The sequence below is a fragment of the Martes martes genome (genome assembly GCF_963455335.1).
Source record: "Martes martes genome assembly, chromosome: 11".
NCBI classification, from domain to species: Eukaryota; Metazoa; Chordata; class Mammalia; order Carnivora; family Mustelidae; genus Martes; species Martes martes.
Genome location: NC_137899.1, coordinates 97,034,706 through 97,050,927, shown reverse-complemented (window position 1 = coordinate 97,050,927; position 16,222 = coordinate 97,034,706). Strand labels below are relative to the sequence as shown.

At 45.2% G+C, this 16,222-nt stretch overlaps 1 protein-coding gene and 1 long non-coding RNA gene across 3 annotated transcripts in view; one reads left to right on the top strand and one right to left on the bottom strand.

The window, feature by feature from the left end:
• LOC308352240 overlaps positions 1-16,222 on the bottom strand; it is a 200,727-nt gene that overhangs the window by 67,006 nt on the left and 117,499 nt on the right. The window lies entirely within an intron of this gene.
• LOC308352237 (TRPM8 channel-associated factor 2-like) overlaps positions 1-16,222 on the top strand; it is a gene marked incomplete at its 5' end in the record, with an annotated part of 40,652 nt that overhangs the window by 9,236 nt on the left and 15,194 nt on the right. Inside the window, 6 exons of the mRNA XM_080818339.1 lie at positions 2,070-3,046; positions 3,341-3,438; positions 4,504-4,717; positions 5,258-5,497; positions 6,352-6,689; positions 9,269-9,391. Coding sequence (XP_080674465.1) covers positions 2,070-3,046; positions 3,341-3,438; positions 4,504-4,717; positions 5,258-5,497; positions 6,352-6,689; positions 9,269-9,391 — 1,990 coding nt within the window. The remainder of the gene's footprint in view (positions 1-2,069; positions 3,047-3,340; positions 3,439-4,503; positions 4,718-5,257; positions 5,498-6,351; positions 6,690-9,268; positions 9,392-16,222) is intronic.

Here is a 16,222-nt window from a genome sequence, read left to right as displayed (position 1 = left end):
AACTTCACTTTCTCTCTTACTCTTGCCTTCTTTCTTATTTTCTGTTTTTATGCTTTCTTTCTGCATCCTTTCTTGACTGAGTTTTCTCTACTCCTTTAATTCCCCAACACATCTGTAGATCATACATTTTATTTCTATTTTTGAAGCAGTTACATTTTAACATTTTAAATTTAATTTTTAATTACCCGAAAAATTATATTCATATATTCTCCTTATTTAAAAAGAAAAAAAGAACAACCAATGAGGTATAAGCCCCTCTGACTATCTCTTTCAATACCAATACTTTCTATCCCATAGTTCAAAAGTTAATTGTGGTTTTACCCTGATATTTTTGACATTTACACTAACATATATTAACTTTGGTTATTTTTGTCTTACATACTGCATCATGAAGTTCTCTATTTTAGAAATCTTTTTGCTCAGTAGAATGTTCTGGACACCTGTCTGTAGTAATTCAAATGGATCTACCTGTCATTTTTAACCAATAAGTGGTAAGCCACGGTCTGACTGATGCCAGTTTTTTACTTGCTCCTCTTTCATGCTGAAGAGAAATTAAGGAGAAACTGTACAAGAGTTACTTTTTCCAATAATGTTTGCTACTTCAATGAATGAACTCTTTTTAAGAATATTTGGTTTTTACTATGAGACAATCAAGTTTTATAAAGTTAATTAAAATAGCCTATAATCTCAGTAGCCAAGAGGGTCACTGAAGGCATTTTGATAAACATGCTTTAGATTCTGCTTCTATGTCAGGTTTCTGTGTTTTCTATTTTGTTTTTGTTTTTGGTGGTTTATCTCACGAACTGTGGTTTATTTAAGGTATGGTATCTTGGAATCTGATTTTTAAATTTTTTCCATTAAGCTTTTTCCAATATTATATTAAAATTACATTAATTACCATATGGTATGCCATCTATAGTTAACCTGTAACTTATTTAAGCAATCTCATGTTGTTTGACATATAGAGGATCAACAAATTGGCTTTATTTTAAAAAATTTGAAATACAAAACTTTTTCTCAATTTCTTACATTTAGACCATTTCTCAATAAAAAGTGATAAATATTCTTATCACATTTAAGTGACCATTTTAAAAGAGTGTGTATTTGCATATATGTTTAAGTGTAGTATTAAACAATTTACTTCATTTCTAGCTCAGAGTTAGCAATTTGATGTTTTTACACCTTTTTTTTTCTTGCCAAAATTAGCTCTGAGAAATGTAGAACTACTTTCTCTAGGAACGGACTATTTTTTTCTGACTTACTTATATGGGTATTTACTTAAAAAGACATAAAAGTCAAGCCAGAATATCCACCACTCAGTTGACTAGCATACGAAGAATTCCTGAAAAGGGTTTACTTGGAGAACGTGGATCTTAAGATTTGCACGTAAGGCCATTACCACACTCCTCAGTAGCCCATCAAGTCTGTGACCTTGTCAGTTATAAGAAGCACCGTATTCTTATGTGTCACAAAGTAAGAGCAAACCCTGTCAATTAGACAGTAGTATGCCATCAGTTAGTTGTTAAAAGGTGAAAAAATCTGCCTTAGACAAAATAAGTTAATCAGAGAAAGACAATTTTCATATGATCTCCCTGGTGGGAGGAATTTGAGAGGCAAAGTCAGGGATTTGGGTAGTAGGGAAGGAAAAAATGAAACAAGATGGGATCGGGAGGGAGAAAACCATAAGAGACTCTTAATTTCACAAAACAAACTGAGGGTTGCTGGGTGGAGGGGGGTATGGAGAGGGTGGTTGGGTTATGGACATTGGGGAGGATATGTGCTATGGTGAGTGCTGTGAAGTGTGTAAGGCTGACAATTCACAGACCTGTACCCCTGGGGCAAATAACATACAGTGTATGTTAATTTAAAAAAATTTAAAAAGATGTTCCTTAGACTCGATAAAGTAAATGACGTCACATACTCCAACCCTGGCAGTTATTAGTGAGAACGAGGAGATGGGTATGAACAAGGTCATCTCTGCACCCCCACACAGATTTCCCCATGCAGTGAGCTTGTTTCAGTGCTTCTCTGACTTGACTGTAGCCCCTCTGTCTCCTGTCACTTTGCAGATGTGGGGAGGATCTCAGGCAGGATCAGCAGCAGCTCCTGGAAGGGATCTCAGAGCTGGACTTCAACACGGATGCAGTCCCCTCCCAGCTGCTGGTTCACGGGGCTCTCGCCTTCCCTCTGGGGTTAGATGCCTCACTCGGCTGCTTCCTGGCAGCTGCCCGCTACGGCCGGGGCCGGGTGGTCCTGGCTGCCCATGAGGCCATCCTCTGTTATCCCAAGCTGGGGCCCTTTCTGCTCAATGCTGTGCGCTGGCTGGCCAGAGGCCAGGCAGGTAAACTTGGGGTGACCACAGGTCTAGAAAACCTGTGTACCCTCCTGTCAGAGCATGGCCTGGAGTGCAGTCTGCAGCCCCATCTGACGCAGGACTTGCGTGTCTACTGCTGCACGGCTTACAGTGACAAGGAGGCTAAGCAGCTGCAGGAGTTTGTGGCCGAGGGTGGGGGCTTGCTGATCGGGGGCCAGGCCTGGTGGTGGGCCAGCCAGAATCCAGGCCGCTCTGCTTTGGCCCATTTCCCCGGTAACATCATCCTCAACTGCTTTGGCCTCAGTATCCTAGCTCAGACTCTCCATGCAGGCTGTTTCCCTGTCCCCACTCCTGAGATGCAGAGCTACCACTTCCGCAAGGTGCTGTCTCAATTCCACGCTGCACTGAGCCATGGGGCTAGGAACTTGGAAAAGCAATGGCTGGCAAAGCTGGGAGCAGATGCTGCAGCCTTCCTACAGATCCCAGCAAAGGGAGTCCCTGCTTACAAATCTGTGCACCGACACATGAGGAAGATGCTGCGTCTGTCTGGCCTCCCAGCTGTGAGCAGGGAGCACCCTGTGGCTGGCGACTCCTTTGAGGCTGCAGTGCTCTGCCTGGCCACGGGGCTGGCACACTCTGGGACTGACTGCTCCCAGCTGGCGCTGGAACTTGGAATCTGCACCTGCAGCTCAGGACACCCCATCACTGTGGAGATCGATGGGAACAACCCAGGTACAGAGTGGGGAGTGCATACAATGCATCAGAACCTGGGGGAAGGTGGGGTTCCCGGGCTCACAGGACATCGCAGGTACTGTAGCTCCGGTGGGCCAGCTTCATTGTCTATGGTGTACTTTGGGGAAGACAGGGCTGAGGTTCTGCTGAGGGTTTTGGAGGGACGCATGCCCAAAGCGTGGATGAGCTGAGGTAGGCAGGGCAGGGGCTGTGCCTCCAGGAGGGGCTCTGAGGCTCCAGGAGCAGCAGAGGCAGGTGAGTAAAGAACTCAGCCTTTCCTGTGGCTTTTGGCAGGCCACTGCGATGCCTGGGTGAGCACGGGGCTCTACCTCCAACGTGGAGAGAGTGCAAAAGTCTCGCTGTCTGAAGGTGCAGCCTCTGCTGGCCTGAAGGTAAGGCCAGAACCCCCACTGCTGACACCCCAAACCACACAGCCGCTTCCTTTTCCTCAGCCCTTAGGAGTGCTACCAGGAGGCCGGGAAGGGACTATTCTACCCATTTCAGATTTCATAGACAAAGCAGCGCAATTTCCGGGAGCCTAAAGAAGGGACTGAATGCCAGAGTGAATTTAGGAACTCAAACCTAAGCCCTTCGATTTCCATGTGTGGTGATGATACCTCCCCGTGGTGATCTGAGGAGGGCCAGGAGCACCTGTCACAGCCTCAGGACATCACCGGCTTGGCCACCAGCACGTGGCCTTTCTGCCTTGTACGTCACTACCTTCACACCTGAGGAGTGTGCTTCATTTGGTCACAAAGATAGGCTCTAGAGGCAACATTAAAATTGTCCTGCCTTAGCTCTGAGGGTCACTTCCTATTACAGGGCACCTTCCGTCTCAGCCGCCTGTCTGGAGCTCGCTTACATTAAACCTAAGAAAAGCAACCTCAGGACCCCAGACAAAACAGCCCTCAACCCATCTGACCAGGAAGGGGAGCCCTCGACAAAGGCAGAAGCAGGAATCAGTCCCCCCAACTAAGGCCAGATCCTGCCGCCTCTGGATGGGTGGTCTCCTGTCTGTGCACAAATGGTGACGAGGATCCCCTCTGGCTCATCCTGCCTTTGGAATCAGCACACTGGCATCGGCCCTGCCACAAGAGCCTGGATTCCACCCAGTACAGGGGCTTTGTGGGGCCCTAGTCAGTAACAGCCTCAGGGTTATCCTATCTGGTCTGTCTGTTGACAATTCTTTGCGGAGCCATTTAAATCCCTGGTTCCATATACTTTTCAGTCCCGATGACTATCGGAGTACTAAAATTTCATAGGTTTCCATGCATAGCTCATCGAGGAAGGGAGCTGGTGTTCTTCTAGTACCTGCCATTCACCCAGCACAACACAGCCACCAACCCTACGCACACAGCCCGCCACCCTCACACAGCACCCCACACACGTACCCCCTCCCCCACCCCCACACCATAGGGACCTAGTTCCTCCTACACATGGTGGACTCTCCTCCCCAGGTACAGATTGGCTGCCACACAGACGACTTGATCAAGGCCAGCAAGCTGTCTCGAGCCCCTGCGGTGACTCATCAGTGCTATCTGGACAGGACCAAACAATCCATCTGCTGCCTCTGGGGTGGCCTTGTCTATGTCATCGTGCCAAAGGGCAGCAAACTGGGCCCCGTATCTGTCACCATCAAAAGGGTTGTGCCTGCCCCTTACTACAAGCTGGGTGAGTGGACTGAAGGAATATTTTGAAGGAATATTTGTTTCTCTTTGAAACAAGGAAGAGATGGCTCATTGCTATCTGTGAACTCCTAGTAGCACTATTTTAATATCATTCTACCATCCTGTGAAATCTTACCTTGTAGATAAAAATGATTCACCTTTTCATATGGGAACATCTTTGCACCCCCATCAAGGTCTATGTCTGTTACGTCTCTATGTCATCGTGCCAATGCTGAGGGAATGCTGAGGGAAGAGGATGCACTGGGGATGCCACCATAGTTACGGGTTCAGTTGCTAAAGAAGGGTGGGGTAGGGGCTGGCAGACAGAAGGGGAAGAACTGTTCAAGATGTAAGCAGAGGCGGGAGCTGTGGAATACCATGTCCATGGAGACTTCGGGCAGAACTGAGGGGAGGTCTGGAGGCCTGTGCTTCACGTCACAGAATGCAGACCCACATGTTAATAGTTCATTATTTCAGTGTCCTCCTCCTGGAGTTCAAGGTAAGTTGGGGAAAAGCGAGATAAGCCTACAATATTTATTCCCAGGTAAGACATCTCTGAAGGCGTGGAAAAAGTCTATCCAGAGGAGCCAGGCTCCCTGGGGAGAGCTGGCAACAGACAATATCATCTTGACGGTGCCGACAGCAAACCTGCGAGACCTGGAGGACCCCGAGCCTGTACTCCGCCTCTGGGATGAGATGATGCACGCTATAGCCCAGCTAGCAGCCCGGCCTTTCCCCTTCTGCTGTCCCGAGAGGATTGTGGCTGATGTGCAGATCTCAGCTGGTGGGTGCTCCTAGTCAGCGGGCCATTTATTCATTCTTTTCTCTTTTTTAATGCCCCATACGTGAAAGGCATAATCTTACCAGTAAAGGAAAAAGACGTAACAGATGTAGACCTTGATGGGGGTGCAAAGATGTTCCCATATGAAAAAGGTGAATCATTTATATCTACAAGGTAAGATTTCACAGGATGGTAGAATGATATCAAAAGAGTGCTACTAGGAGTTCACAGATAGCAATGAGCCATCTCTTCCTTGTTTCAAGGAGAAACAGAAATATTCCTTCAAATGGAAGTCAGAGCTGGCAATGGAAGGAAAGACATTTATGTTAAGTATTGATGGGTTTACATGAAAAAAAAAAAAAAGGAAACAATGTTCTGATGTAGAGAACGTTGCTTTGGACCTCATTTTTTTTCTCTTTAAAAAAGGAGATTATCTGTGCTAAAGAACATAAAGCTGTACAACAGTGGCTTACATGGCAGAAGAAGAAGTGACATTGCTCTAGTCTCAGGGATCTCAAACCCAGACACAGGACCTAGTGTCACAGACTCACATGAAGCAAAATCACAGAAAATGAAGCTCTGAACGATAGTGAGAACAAGTGTATTCATCTTGCTCAGGGCCAGAGCAAGGAGGAGGACATAACCCTGACATGAAAGGCTGGGAAGGGGCCTGGGGACCATTCAGTTCTTGACTAAGCAGAGCAAGCCATCTACTTTCCAATCAGCATGGAGATTCTGGCATTGCTGGGCGCACCCAGGATGGTGAGGAAAAGTGACTCGGCAGAGAGGCATGAAGGAAGACGGTTTGTGTCCCCTCCACCTCTGCCATGCCTCATCTCTAACTTCTGCATTCCCAGGCTGGATGCACTCAGGATACCCCATCATGTGCCACCTGGAGTCGGTGCAAGAGCTCATCAATGAGGCACACATGAGGAGCAATGGTCTGTGGGGACCCATCCATGAGCTGGGTCACAACCAGCAGCGAGAAGAGTGGGAGTTCCCGCCACACACCACTGAGGCCACCTGCAACCTCTGGTCTGTCTATGTGCATGAAACGGTCCTGGACATCCCCAGGGCTAAGGCTCACCCTGATCTAAGTCCTCTAGAACGAGAGAAGAGAATCAAAACGTACCTGGAAAAGGGAGCCCCCCTGAGTGACTGGAATGTGTGGACAGCTCTGGAAACATACCTACAGGTACGGAGCAGAAAGGCGGGAGGTGAGGGCCAGCAGACCCCTCCATTGTGTTGCATCCTGGACCCCATTCGCCACCCCCTCCAACCTGGGCACGGGGGGGCCTGACTGCATGGTAGAACATCCATAAGTTGGAGGAAATAACACCTGTCTCACTGGCTCCTGTACTTTGTGGTGTTAAGTAAGAGGAAATAAAAAGTATCTAGAAAACAAGTAGAGAAAATACAGCCTACTGGTCCTCCAGTCATGAACGGAAGTTCCGAGTTAGTCTTTCCTGAGGCTGGAGCGCAGCGCTTCCACTCACCAGTCTTGACCACAGTCGTCTAATAAGTGCTTCAGAAGTGGGTGTTGTTTTGTTGTGCTTTGTTTCTCTTCACCTTAGTTCTGTGATCAAGTGAGTGTTGCATCCCTCCGTCCCTTCATGATAACAGTGGTGTGTCTCTGGGACAACTGCATTACAGGAAGCTTTTTAGGAGGTAACTGCTGTCAGGGTTTTCTGAATTCAGTTACCCTACATGACCCTGAAATAGTTTTAGAGTGAGTAAACAAATAGGAGAATACCAAAGTCCTGAACCATGCGGGCTTCCTGTGAAATGTGCACAAAGCCCTGGCCCCTCCCCCAACCTGTTACGAACATTAATGTTTCTGAGTTGGCAAAGCTGTTCCCCAAATAGGATCTCCTGTGCGGTCTACCACAGCCCTAGAGGAGAGTGGTGTGGCCCACTCTTCACAGAGGCAAGTGCCAGATTAAAGATTTTTCAGCAGCCTGTCCCATATCACTCATTTAAATGATGGACCCAGACCCTAAAATCAGGAATTGATGACAAGTCTTGGGCTTTGGCACAGCCACACCATCTCAGTATTGTTCTTTCTGGTATTTTCTAAGAGTGAATGGAGACAGCCCCAGTCAATGAGATGACTTTGCATTGTCTCAGTTCTGTATGCCTAAGGAGACAGTCTGAGGGTCCGCTGGAAAACAGACTGTAAACGGCAGTTGGCCGCTGAAGTGTAGGTGAAAGCCACAACCGTGCCCTCCCCACTCACTCACTCACTCACCAGGGAGGCCTGAATATCATTTTGCAGAAGCTATGGAGAGACCCATCATCCTGGCATCTGAGAGTCAGTCTCAGGACAGGCAGACCCCTCTGACCCTCCACCTCATCCCCACCCTACCTCCCTCTGTTGCCTTCACGCAGGTTCTCATCTCACTGCCCTTCTCTCTCTTGGTGAGAAACTCCTAGGTTATTCCAGCATCTTGCCTCAACCCCTACTGTCCATCTTCCAAAAGAATCTTAAGATTCCATGTCTAAAACTCTAAAAGTGGTCTCTTCCACCTACAGAGTGAAGTCAAAGCCACTTGGCAGGGTGTAAAAGGCCCTACAGGGCAGGTTGCACCAGCTCCAGCTCCCGTTCCCTGTCCTCCCTAGTTAACCTTTCCTGCTTCCTGCCATGAACACATCCTCTGCCTCACTGTCTTGTCCCCGATCCACCATGTTTCCTTCTGGTGGCTGAAACATGGTGGAACATCTTACGCATTGACTGTCAAGTCAAGTCACCTGTCACAATTCAGCTCTATTGCCCTCTTCTCCTGATATCATATACTTGATAAGTCTTCTCTTTTGGGAATTTATTTACACATCTGTCTCTCCCACTGACCCGTGGGCTCTGGAAAGACAGGAGCTCCTAATCACTTTTGTTCAGTGCAACACCCTGCACTCTGTCAATATATAATAAATGTTGTATGTGTAACATAATGTGTTGATGTACTAATTAACAGCGATGCACAGGAGGACTGGCAGAGGCCAAGGCAGTGAGATCAGACATCAAGGTGTCAATTGTCCTTACGATTTATACCGCAGAGTCAGAATTCTCCTCCAAAAAATGGCGAGTGGTCTGGGACACCGCAGGATCCCTGCTCATTCCGAACCTCTATTATCGTAGCTGACAAGGGCCTCCTGCTTGTCGCTTTCTGGTGGGCTATCCCTCCATGAACATGAGACTCTCCTTTTGAGCCCCTTCTAGTGTGCCTGCTTCTTCCTGCTTTTGCCCCAAAGGGAGTGTTCCACAGAACAAAATAGTAGCCTTGAAAATCGTTACAGATCTGAGGTGGCTGTATAAAAACAGCAATTTTATTCTGTCTGAAATGTGTTGGACATTCCCAGCCTTGAGGGTCCCAAAGACCAAACATGTGAGATTTCAGGGTTTCCCATCTCAATCAGGCTCAGACCCATCTGATGCCTAGAAAAACACTTGGGGCCTGGGAATATAATTTTTTAAGTTAGAGATAATTATAATAACTGTTATTTGCTGAGAATTTATGTCTTTTCAGATATTTGCTTGCCTGTGATGTCCCCTAAAAAATTCAAGGCATACAGGTTCTGTGGTCAAGAGATGGATGGAATGAGCCAATGGGATTGTCTTGATGTGCAGGGGCAGAGTGGAGACACAGGGGCACATCATAGGAGGGAAGCTCGTGAGTGATCAAGGGGAAAGAATCACTATGACTGAAATACACTGGAAGTGCGTGTTGCAGGAACTTCCACAAACTGGCTCCTCATCCTGTCCCTTCTTTCTCTTCTCAGCTCCAGGAGGCCTTTGGGTGGGAGCCATTCACCCAGCTCTTTGCTGAGTACCAGACACTCTCTGGCATCCCCAAAGACAACACTGGCAAGATGAATCTGTGGGTGCAGAAGTTCTCGGAAAAGGTGCAGAAGAACCTGGCTCCATTCTTTGAGGCCTGGGGGTGGCCTGTCCAGAAGGAAGTGGCGACCAGCCTGGCCCGTCTGCCCGAGTGGCAGGAAAACCCCATGCGGGCGTACATGCATCGTTAGGAGGAAACAATGTGCAGCAAGGTGGTGGGGGAGAGGCAGTTAAGTCATAAGACAAAATGACACCAACATTCTCAGGAAATGCCCTTGTTACTGTTCCCCGGTTTATACTTCTGCTCTCACTGACTTGTTTCAGCATCCTAATCCTCCAGCAGAGGATCTTACATCTGTGTGTCTTAAGGTCCCGCAGGCTCTCGGCTCTGAGTTTTGACCAACAGTATTTTGGGTTTTTTAAAAGATTTTATTTATTAAAAAGAGAGAGAGAGAGAGAGAGAGCACAAAACAGTAATCAAGAGCAGGGGAAGGGCAGAAGGAGAGAGAGAAGCTGACTCCCCCCACCACTCAGCAGGGCATCAGATCATGACCTGAGCCAAAAGTAGATGCTTAACTGACCAAGTCACCCCCATAAACCCTGACCAAGAGTTCTAAAGACTATGGCTTTACATAATAATGTGATCTCACCCCTGCCAGCCCTAAACATGGCCGTTAATTTCTTATGCTAGAGAGACAGGCTGGTATAGAGAGCCCTGAACTTGGCTTTGGTTCTATGGAAAATCTCTTAAAGTCTCTGTGCTTCTGTTCTCATGCATGACATGAGAAGGGGATAAAAGTCTGCTGTTGGATAACGGTAAACAAGTTTGTCCACTGCAATATGCAAACACACGCAAGGGTATTCTTTAGCTTTTGCCAGGGCCCGTGGTGGCCTGTCTGTGTGGACAGCCTACAAACTGGATCCCATTTCAGAGCTGGCCCCCTGGAACTGGGCACGCACTCTCTGTCCGTGTAAGAGTTTTAATGCATTATCAGTGTTCTTCCAGGCATGATCGTTACTGAGATCCCAGCCTGTCTTATGTCCCTTCTCCCACTCTGGAAGGATTCTTAGGTGAGACCTAACCCAAATAATTGTGTGAACTCAAAAGAGATGGTATGAAGAATACCTGGGTGGCTCAGTTGGGTAAGGGTCTAACTCTTGATTTCGACTTAGGTTGTGATCTCAGGGTCGAGAGATCAAGCCCCGCATCGGGCTCCACACTCAGCACGGAGCCTGCTTCTCCCTCTCACTCTGCTGCTCCCCCTGCTCACTCGGCCTTTCTCTCTCTCTCAAATAAATGAAATCTTAAAAAAGAGAGAGATGCTATAAACTCAGACTGGATGTCACAAAGCCTCCTCATCTTGGTTAGTTCCATCTTCTAATACTTTTGTTTCAACCAAAAGAAAACATCACAGTAGCAAAGCCTATCAAGTCTACCAGCGTGTTTGTTCTTTGCACAGAAGAGGCGACTGACCCCCCTCTGGTCACCACAGAATCAAGGCAGTGTCCGGTGTTAACAGCAGCTGAGATGAGAAGTCTGCCTGCACGACAGGCCTTACTCGGGACCAGGATTATTCTGGGTGCAGCAGACCAAATTAACTCACCATGCCGCCTCCCTGAGCGTTCACATTATCGATTCCAACCCATCCCAACTCTTTGCCTAAGTGGAGTTCTCATTAGAGCTCTGTCTCCAGGATTAACCATGGGGTGTGACCATTTCTCTCTAGCTTGCTTTTAAACCACATTTTTGTTCTGTTGACTATCATTCCATGAGCTGCATTCAGAGCAGAATAGCTCCTCGGAAGGAGAAGTGACTTACTGAATGTCTTTCTGAATCCCTTCCTTCTCCTCCTGATTCTAGGATAATTTCCTTTTATTTCACCTTTATCCTTTGCCAAGGGCTTTTTACATGAAAGGCGCTCAATAAACGCGTGAATGGAAAGAACAGTGATGACACGGAGCACACGGTGACAGTCAGTCTGTCCCAGGCATCGTGTGGGGTGTTTTCTATGCGTATCCCATGGAATCCTCACAACAGGCCTTGGAAGTAGGTACTATTATTATCCCACGTCATAGCTGAGGAGACGGATGTTAAGGGAAAGTAAATAACTTCGGAAGTAACGAAGCGAGTAGGAGGAAGAGTCAGGGCTTGAGTGAAAACCCCGGCAATGAGAAAAATCCTCCATGAAGACTCAGAATTTAAACAAAAATTCACCTAGAAAATGGAAGCTCACCAAACTTCTGATTTATCTCATGTTAACTATGGAATTTTTATTAAATATCAAGTTCAACCTCCAAAGATACTGGTACCTGATTTTGCGGGTTGTCTCAGCATATGATGAGCCTCCCTATAGGCAGAGGAAGGATTTGAGCCCAGGAAATTCAACTTCAGAACTGGAGTTCTTAACCAGGATGTTAAGGAGGAGTGCATGGATGGATAAATCTGGGTTTAAGAGGTTGCCTAAGAGACAAAGACAAAAACCTGACTCCTCCCCACACTCTCTGTAGTGGAAACTGGAGCCTTCCCCTTCTTACAAGTGGTTCTGCTGCTTGTTTCTAAGTTCACAGTTACTTGTCACTGTGACGATCTCAGGGCATTCTGTATTCCAAGGATGTGAATGTAGCCACAGTGAATCATCAATAAACGCTGTTTGCCAAAAAAAAAATTAATAATTAATTACTTTAAAAAAATAAATGCTCTTTACCAGGAACTGTTATAAGTGCTTTTATTTATTTATCTATGCTCACAGCAGTCCTACAGAATAAGTCCTATTACTGTCTCCCCTTTGCAGAGAAGGAAGCACAGATACAAAGCTAAGTGGTGAAGCCAATCCTGTTCCCTGGGACTCCAGAGCCCACACTTTCCGCCAACACGCTACACAGGCTTACTGAATCTGCTGCAACCTCAACTCTACTTGCATGATCTTACGTGTATATGGCTACTGGCCCAAATGGCCAACCAGATTCAAACTGCTAAAAACCCAACATGGTATTGCCAGTCACTCAAAAAGAAATTACTTAATGATAAGGGTCATTCATCCAAGGTACACATCCTTTAATACCACAACCCTGCCCTGCCTAGTCTGGAGCATTTTAAGATCCGATGCTTCAAAGGCACAGCTCGGTGCAGTCCTAGAAGCTTGTCTTAAACACAGGACTTGTATCCAAGTGTCCTTTGTTCATTCTTAAGGATACCCCAGCTTCCATCTTCACGTCTCAGAGTGTGGGGCAAGGAACCGCAATTGCTCTTATAGGCTATTAGATCCAATATCTGAAATACCAACATTCCTAGAAAACTAGATAAATTCCAAAGGAAAGACATCACCCTGGGGTAATTTAGGGAAGTGGTAATGGCTGCCTTACAGTTTTAAAGGCAATAAGAAGGACTCTGCCTACCTCTCCCCTCAGCACTACATAGCCATACCTTATTAGAAGAATGGGCAGTTAATTTCAAAACCATTGAAGCTCTAGTGGTTGGTCACACTGAATGCACCATAAAGACTCTTACTTCTGGCAAATATTGTTAAAATGAAATAACAAGCCCCGCTAAAGGGAATTAAAGCAATTTTTATCTTGAATGGACCTTAGGCAGTGTAGTCTGTGGTCACCTATGTTGCTCTTTGTCTCCTCCTTGTGGCTATGTGAAGCATTACAACGACTATCCTTGTGCTGTTCCCATAGTGGCAAACTCTGTCCCTGCCCTAGTTCTGGTTTGAAAGAACTATCCAGGCTCCTCTTCCAATAAAGCGACTGACAGTCAATATGCTCTTCACCTTTTAAAAAATATTCTATGAATTTTTTATAGCCAAGAAATAAAACTTTTAGAAGAGGACAAACACACCAATTTCCTGAAGGCGTAATTTAAACCTACTATTCAAATCTTTCTTTAAGGCCTTTGAGAGTTTATCTTTATTACCGAGGCAAATGTCTCACCAAAAGACCCCATGGCTTTTGATCTTTGAATAGAGATACACAAAGGAAGTCATGTTTTGCTTGTCCTAGTCATGAAAAATCTCCCAAATCAATAGTCAAAAATCTCCCAATCCTAAACAAACAGAAACAAATTCATTCTACTGTTTTGCTCGGAATATTGTTAGAATGGATTTAGACTCCTGGCATACAACAGAGTCACTGCCTTTATCAATTACATATATGAAATTTTAATTAGTACCTCTTAACAAATGTATGACTTTCATAAAATAGACGATCTTTAGAACAAGCCCAAGAACCTTCCCAAAAGATACCATTTTGGCCATAGAGGTATCTAGACCACAGAGAAATATCCTTCCAAAGTAAACATTACCTTTGTCTCACTTAATCCCCCGCTTCTAAGAAAGAGGTTTAGAGATGAGTATTCTCTTCAACTGATGGAGTTAACCCATTCGACATAGGGCAGGCTTCTTTAGCCTAATCATTTAGCACATATATGAAACAGCCACCACCCACTGGGGAAAAGAAACAATAAGATACTCTCTGGATCCCAGTATAGTTTGCCTTTCCACTTGGCTCATACCACACAGAGAAGGAAACTTGGCCACTTAATTTAAAAAAAAAATACGTACAAAAGAATATCAAGTGGTACAAACTACTTATCAAAAAATGAATAATGATACAATAGTCAGTCACAAGATAGTTAAGACTAACAAGAGCTCTGCCAAAAAAAAAAAACTTTTTTAAAGGCACACTAGGAAATAAAACTCAATTTACCAGAGATTTCACCCATACCTGCGTCAAAATCACATCACCAAATGGGGCCGCAATCAGGGAATTCTGACTCTACCCTGAAAACCAGAGTCTCGGGCCTCCTGAATCTTTATTTCTTTTGAATCTCTGTTCTCAAACAAACTGTCAAGGATTCTGACCCTGCTGTAGGGCTAAATGAGGGCTCTTAAAGGCAGCAACTATGTCAGGCCTGAAGATCTTGAAAGGCTCCAGGATAAAATGCTTAGTGCACAGAGAACTCCTGAACCACTTCCAGTAACTTGGCCGGGGTCAAGCCCTGGGAAATGGTATACTGGATCCAAAGTAATACAGAGCAAATCAATCTGAAAACAACTGGCCAAATAACCAGATGGAGTAACATTTTAGTCTCATATATGGATGACAACCGTGTGTGTGTGTGTGTGTGTGTGTGTGTGTGTACTTGAGGGTTTTAAAGACTCTAAGCAGAATTATGCAGTGGATACCTTGATTAGGGTTGCTGTCCCTTTGGGAGCTCTAGCTACTCCTGTAATGGCAGGAAAGTGGTTTATGAGTGTGGATAGGTGGTTGCCCTTAAAGGATTAGAGCCAATGTATCCCTTTAATTACATCTAAATCCTGCATTCAGCAGGGAAAAAAAGGAAAAGAAATACAATGTTTGGGGAGATTCTACCCTATTTTTCTCTGAAAATACTTGAAGCAAGATTCCTTGGTGCAGGCACTTCTGAGTTGCAAGTAATAAGTGATTTAATTTAACGTGACTAGGATATTATGATTTTTCTGTCAAAAAGATTCCATCCTCCTGGACCCTTCCAGAGATGAGTCTGGGGTTGGAGTGGGACACTGTCTTAAGGCTTTTAAAGATCGAATTAAAAGGAAACATGGACGTTGTCTGAATCCCTGCTAAACCCAGACAATTTGACAGAAGAAGCAACACGTTACAACTCAGAAGCAGGCAGAACTTTGAACTTTACTTGCCATAATCCATTTGTTATAATACAGACTTTAAAACTGAAAAAAGAAAGTAGTTTCAGGAACACCGTCATGTTATAATCTACATAGTTATAATGTGCTCTAATAACTGAAGTTGGGTCTTTTAGAGTCAGAAGATGCAACCCCACAACATCCTTGCTATTTTGGAATATGTCATGTTCACCAAAAAAAGGGCAGAAAAGATATGTAAAATTACATATGTAATGATTGTAAAGTGAACCTTCAGGCTTAGCACCAGGCTAAGAAAGAGAGTATCACCAGGAATTGAAGCCCCTCCTGTGTCCTTCTAAGAACAAAACACCTCCTTTGCCTCCGGGTGGAACACTAACCTGACATCTGTGACCCTCCTTTGCTTTCCTGTACAGTTTTCCTGCCCTTTATGCACAACCTTCAAAAATATAGTTTATTGGCACCTGGGTGGCTCTGTTAGTAAGTGTCTAACTCTTGCTTTGGGCTCCGGTCATGATCTCAGGTTATGAGATCAAGCCTGCCTCGGGTCAGTGCTCAGCGTGGAGACTGCTTAAGATTCTCTCTCTCGGGTGCCTGGGTGGGTCATTCTATTCAATATCTGCCTTCAGCTCAGGTCAGGATCCCAGGGTCCTGGGATAGAGGCCCTCATTGGGCTCCTTGCTCAATAGGAAGCGTGCTTCTCCCTCTCTCATTCCCCCTACTTGTGTTCCCTCTCACTGTCTTTTTCTGTCAAATAAATAAATAAAGTCTTCAAAAAAAGAAAGATTCTCTCTCTCCCTCTCACCCTACTCCTCCTCCATCCCCATACACACATGTGTGCACTCAAAAATATATATGCATTATACTTTTAACTGATTTTGAACTTTATGTAAATATAATAAGATTATATTTTATGTAACTTTTATGGCTTCCCTCTTTTACACAATATAAAGTTTGTGAAATCCATCTGCACTGATAACTATAGCTGTAGTTTACTTTTATTTCTGCCTAATACTCTACTGTATGAATACAGGATAGGAAATATAATCTGTTTTGCTGTTCATAGATATTTGATTGGTTTTATTTGTGTCCATTTACTACTGTGAACGTCTATGTGTCTCTACACATCTGAAAGTGTCTCTCTGGTATCCCATAAGAATGGAACTGCCGCGCCATAGTATTTGCACAGGTTCAACTGTACTAGATGAAAACAAGTTACAAACAATGGCGAGTTCAAGTTGTACCACTCTGAAT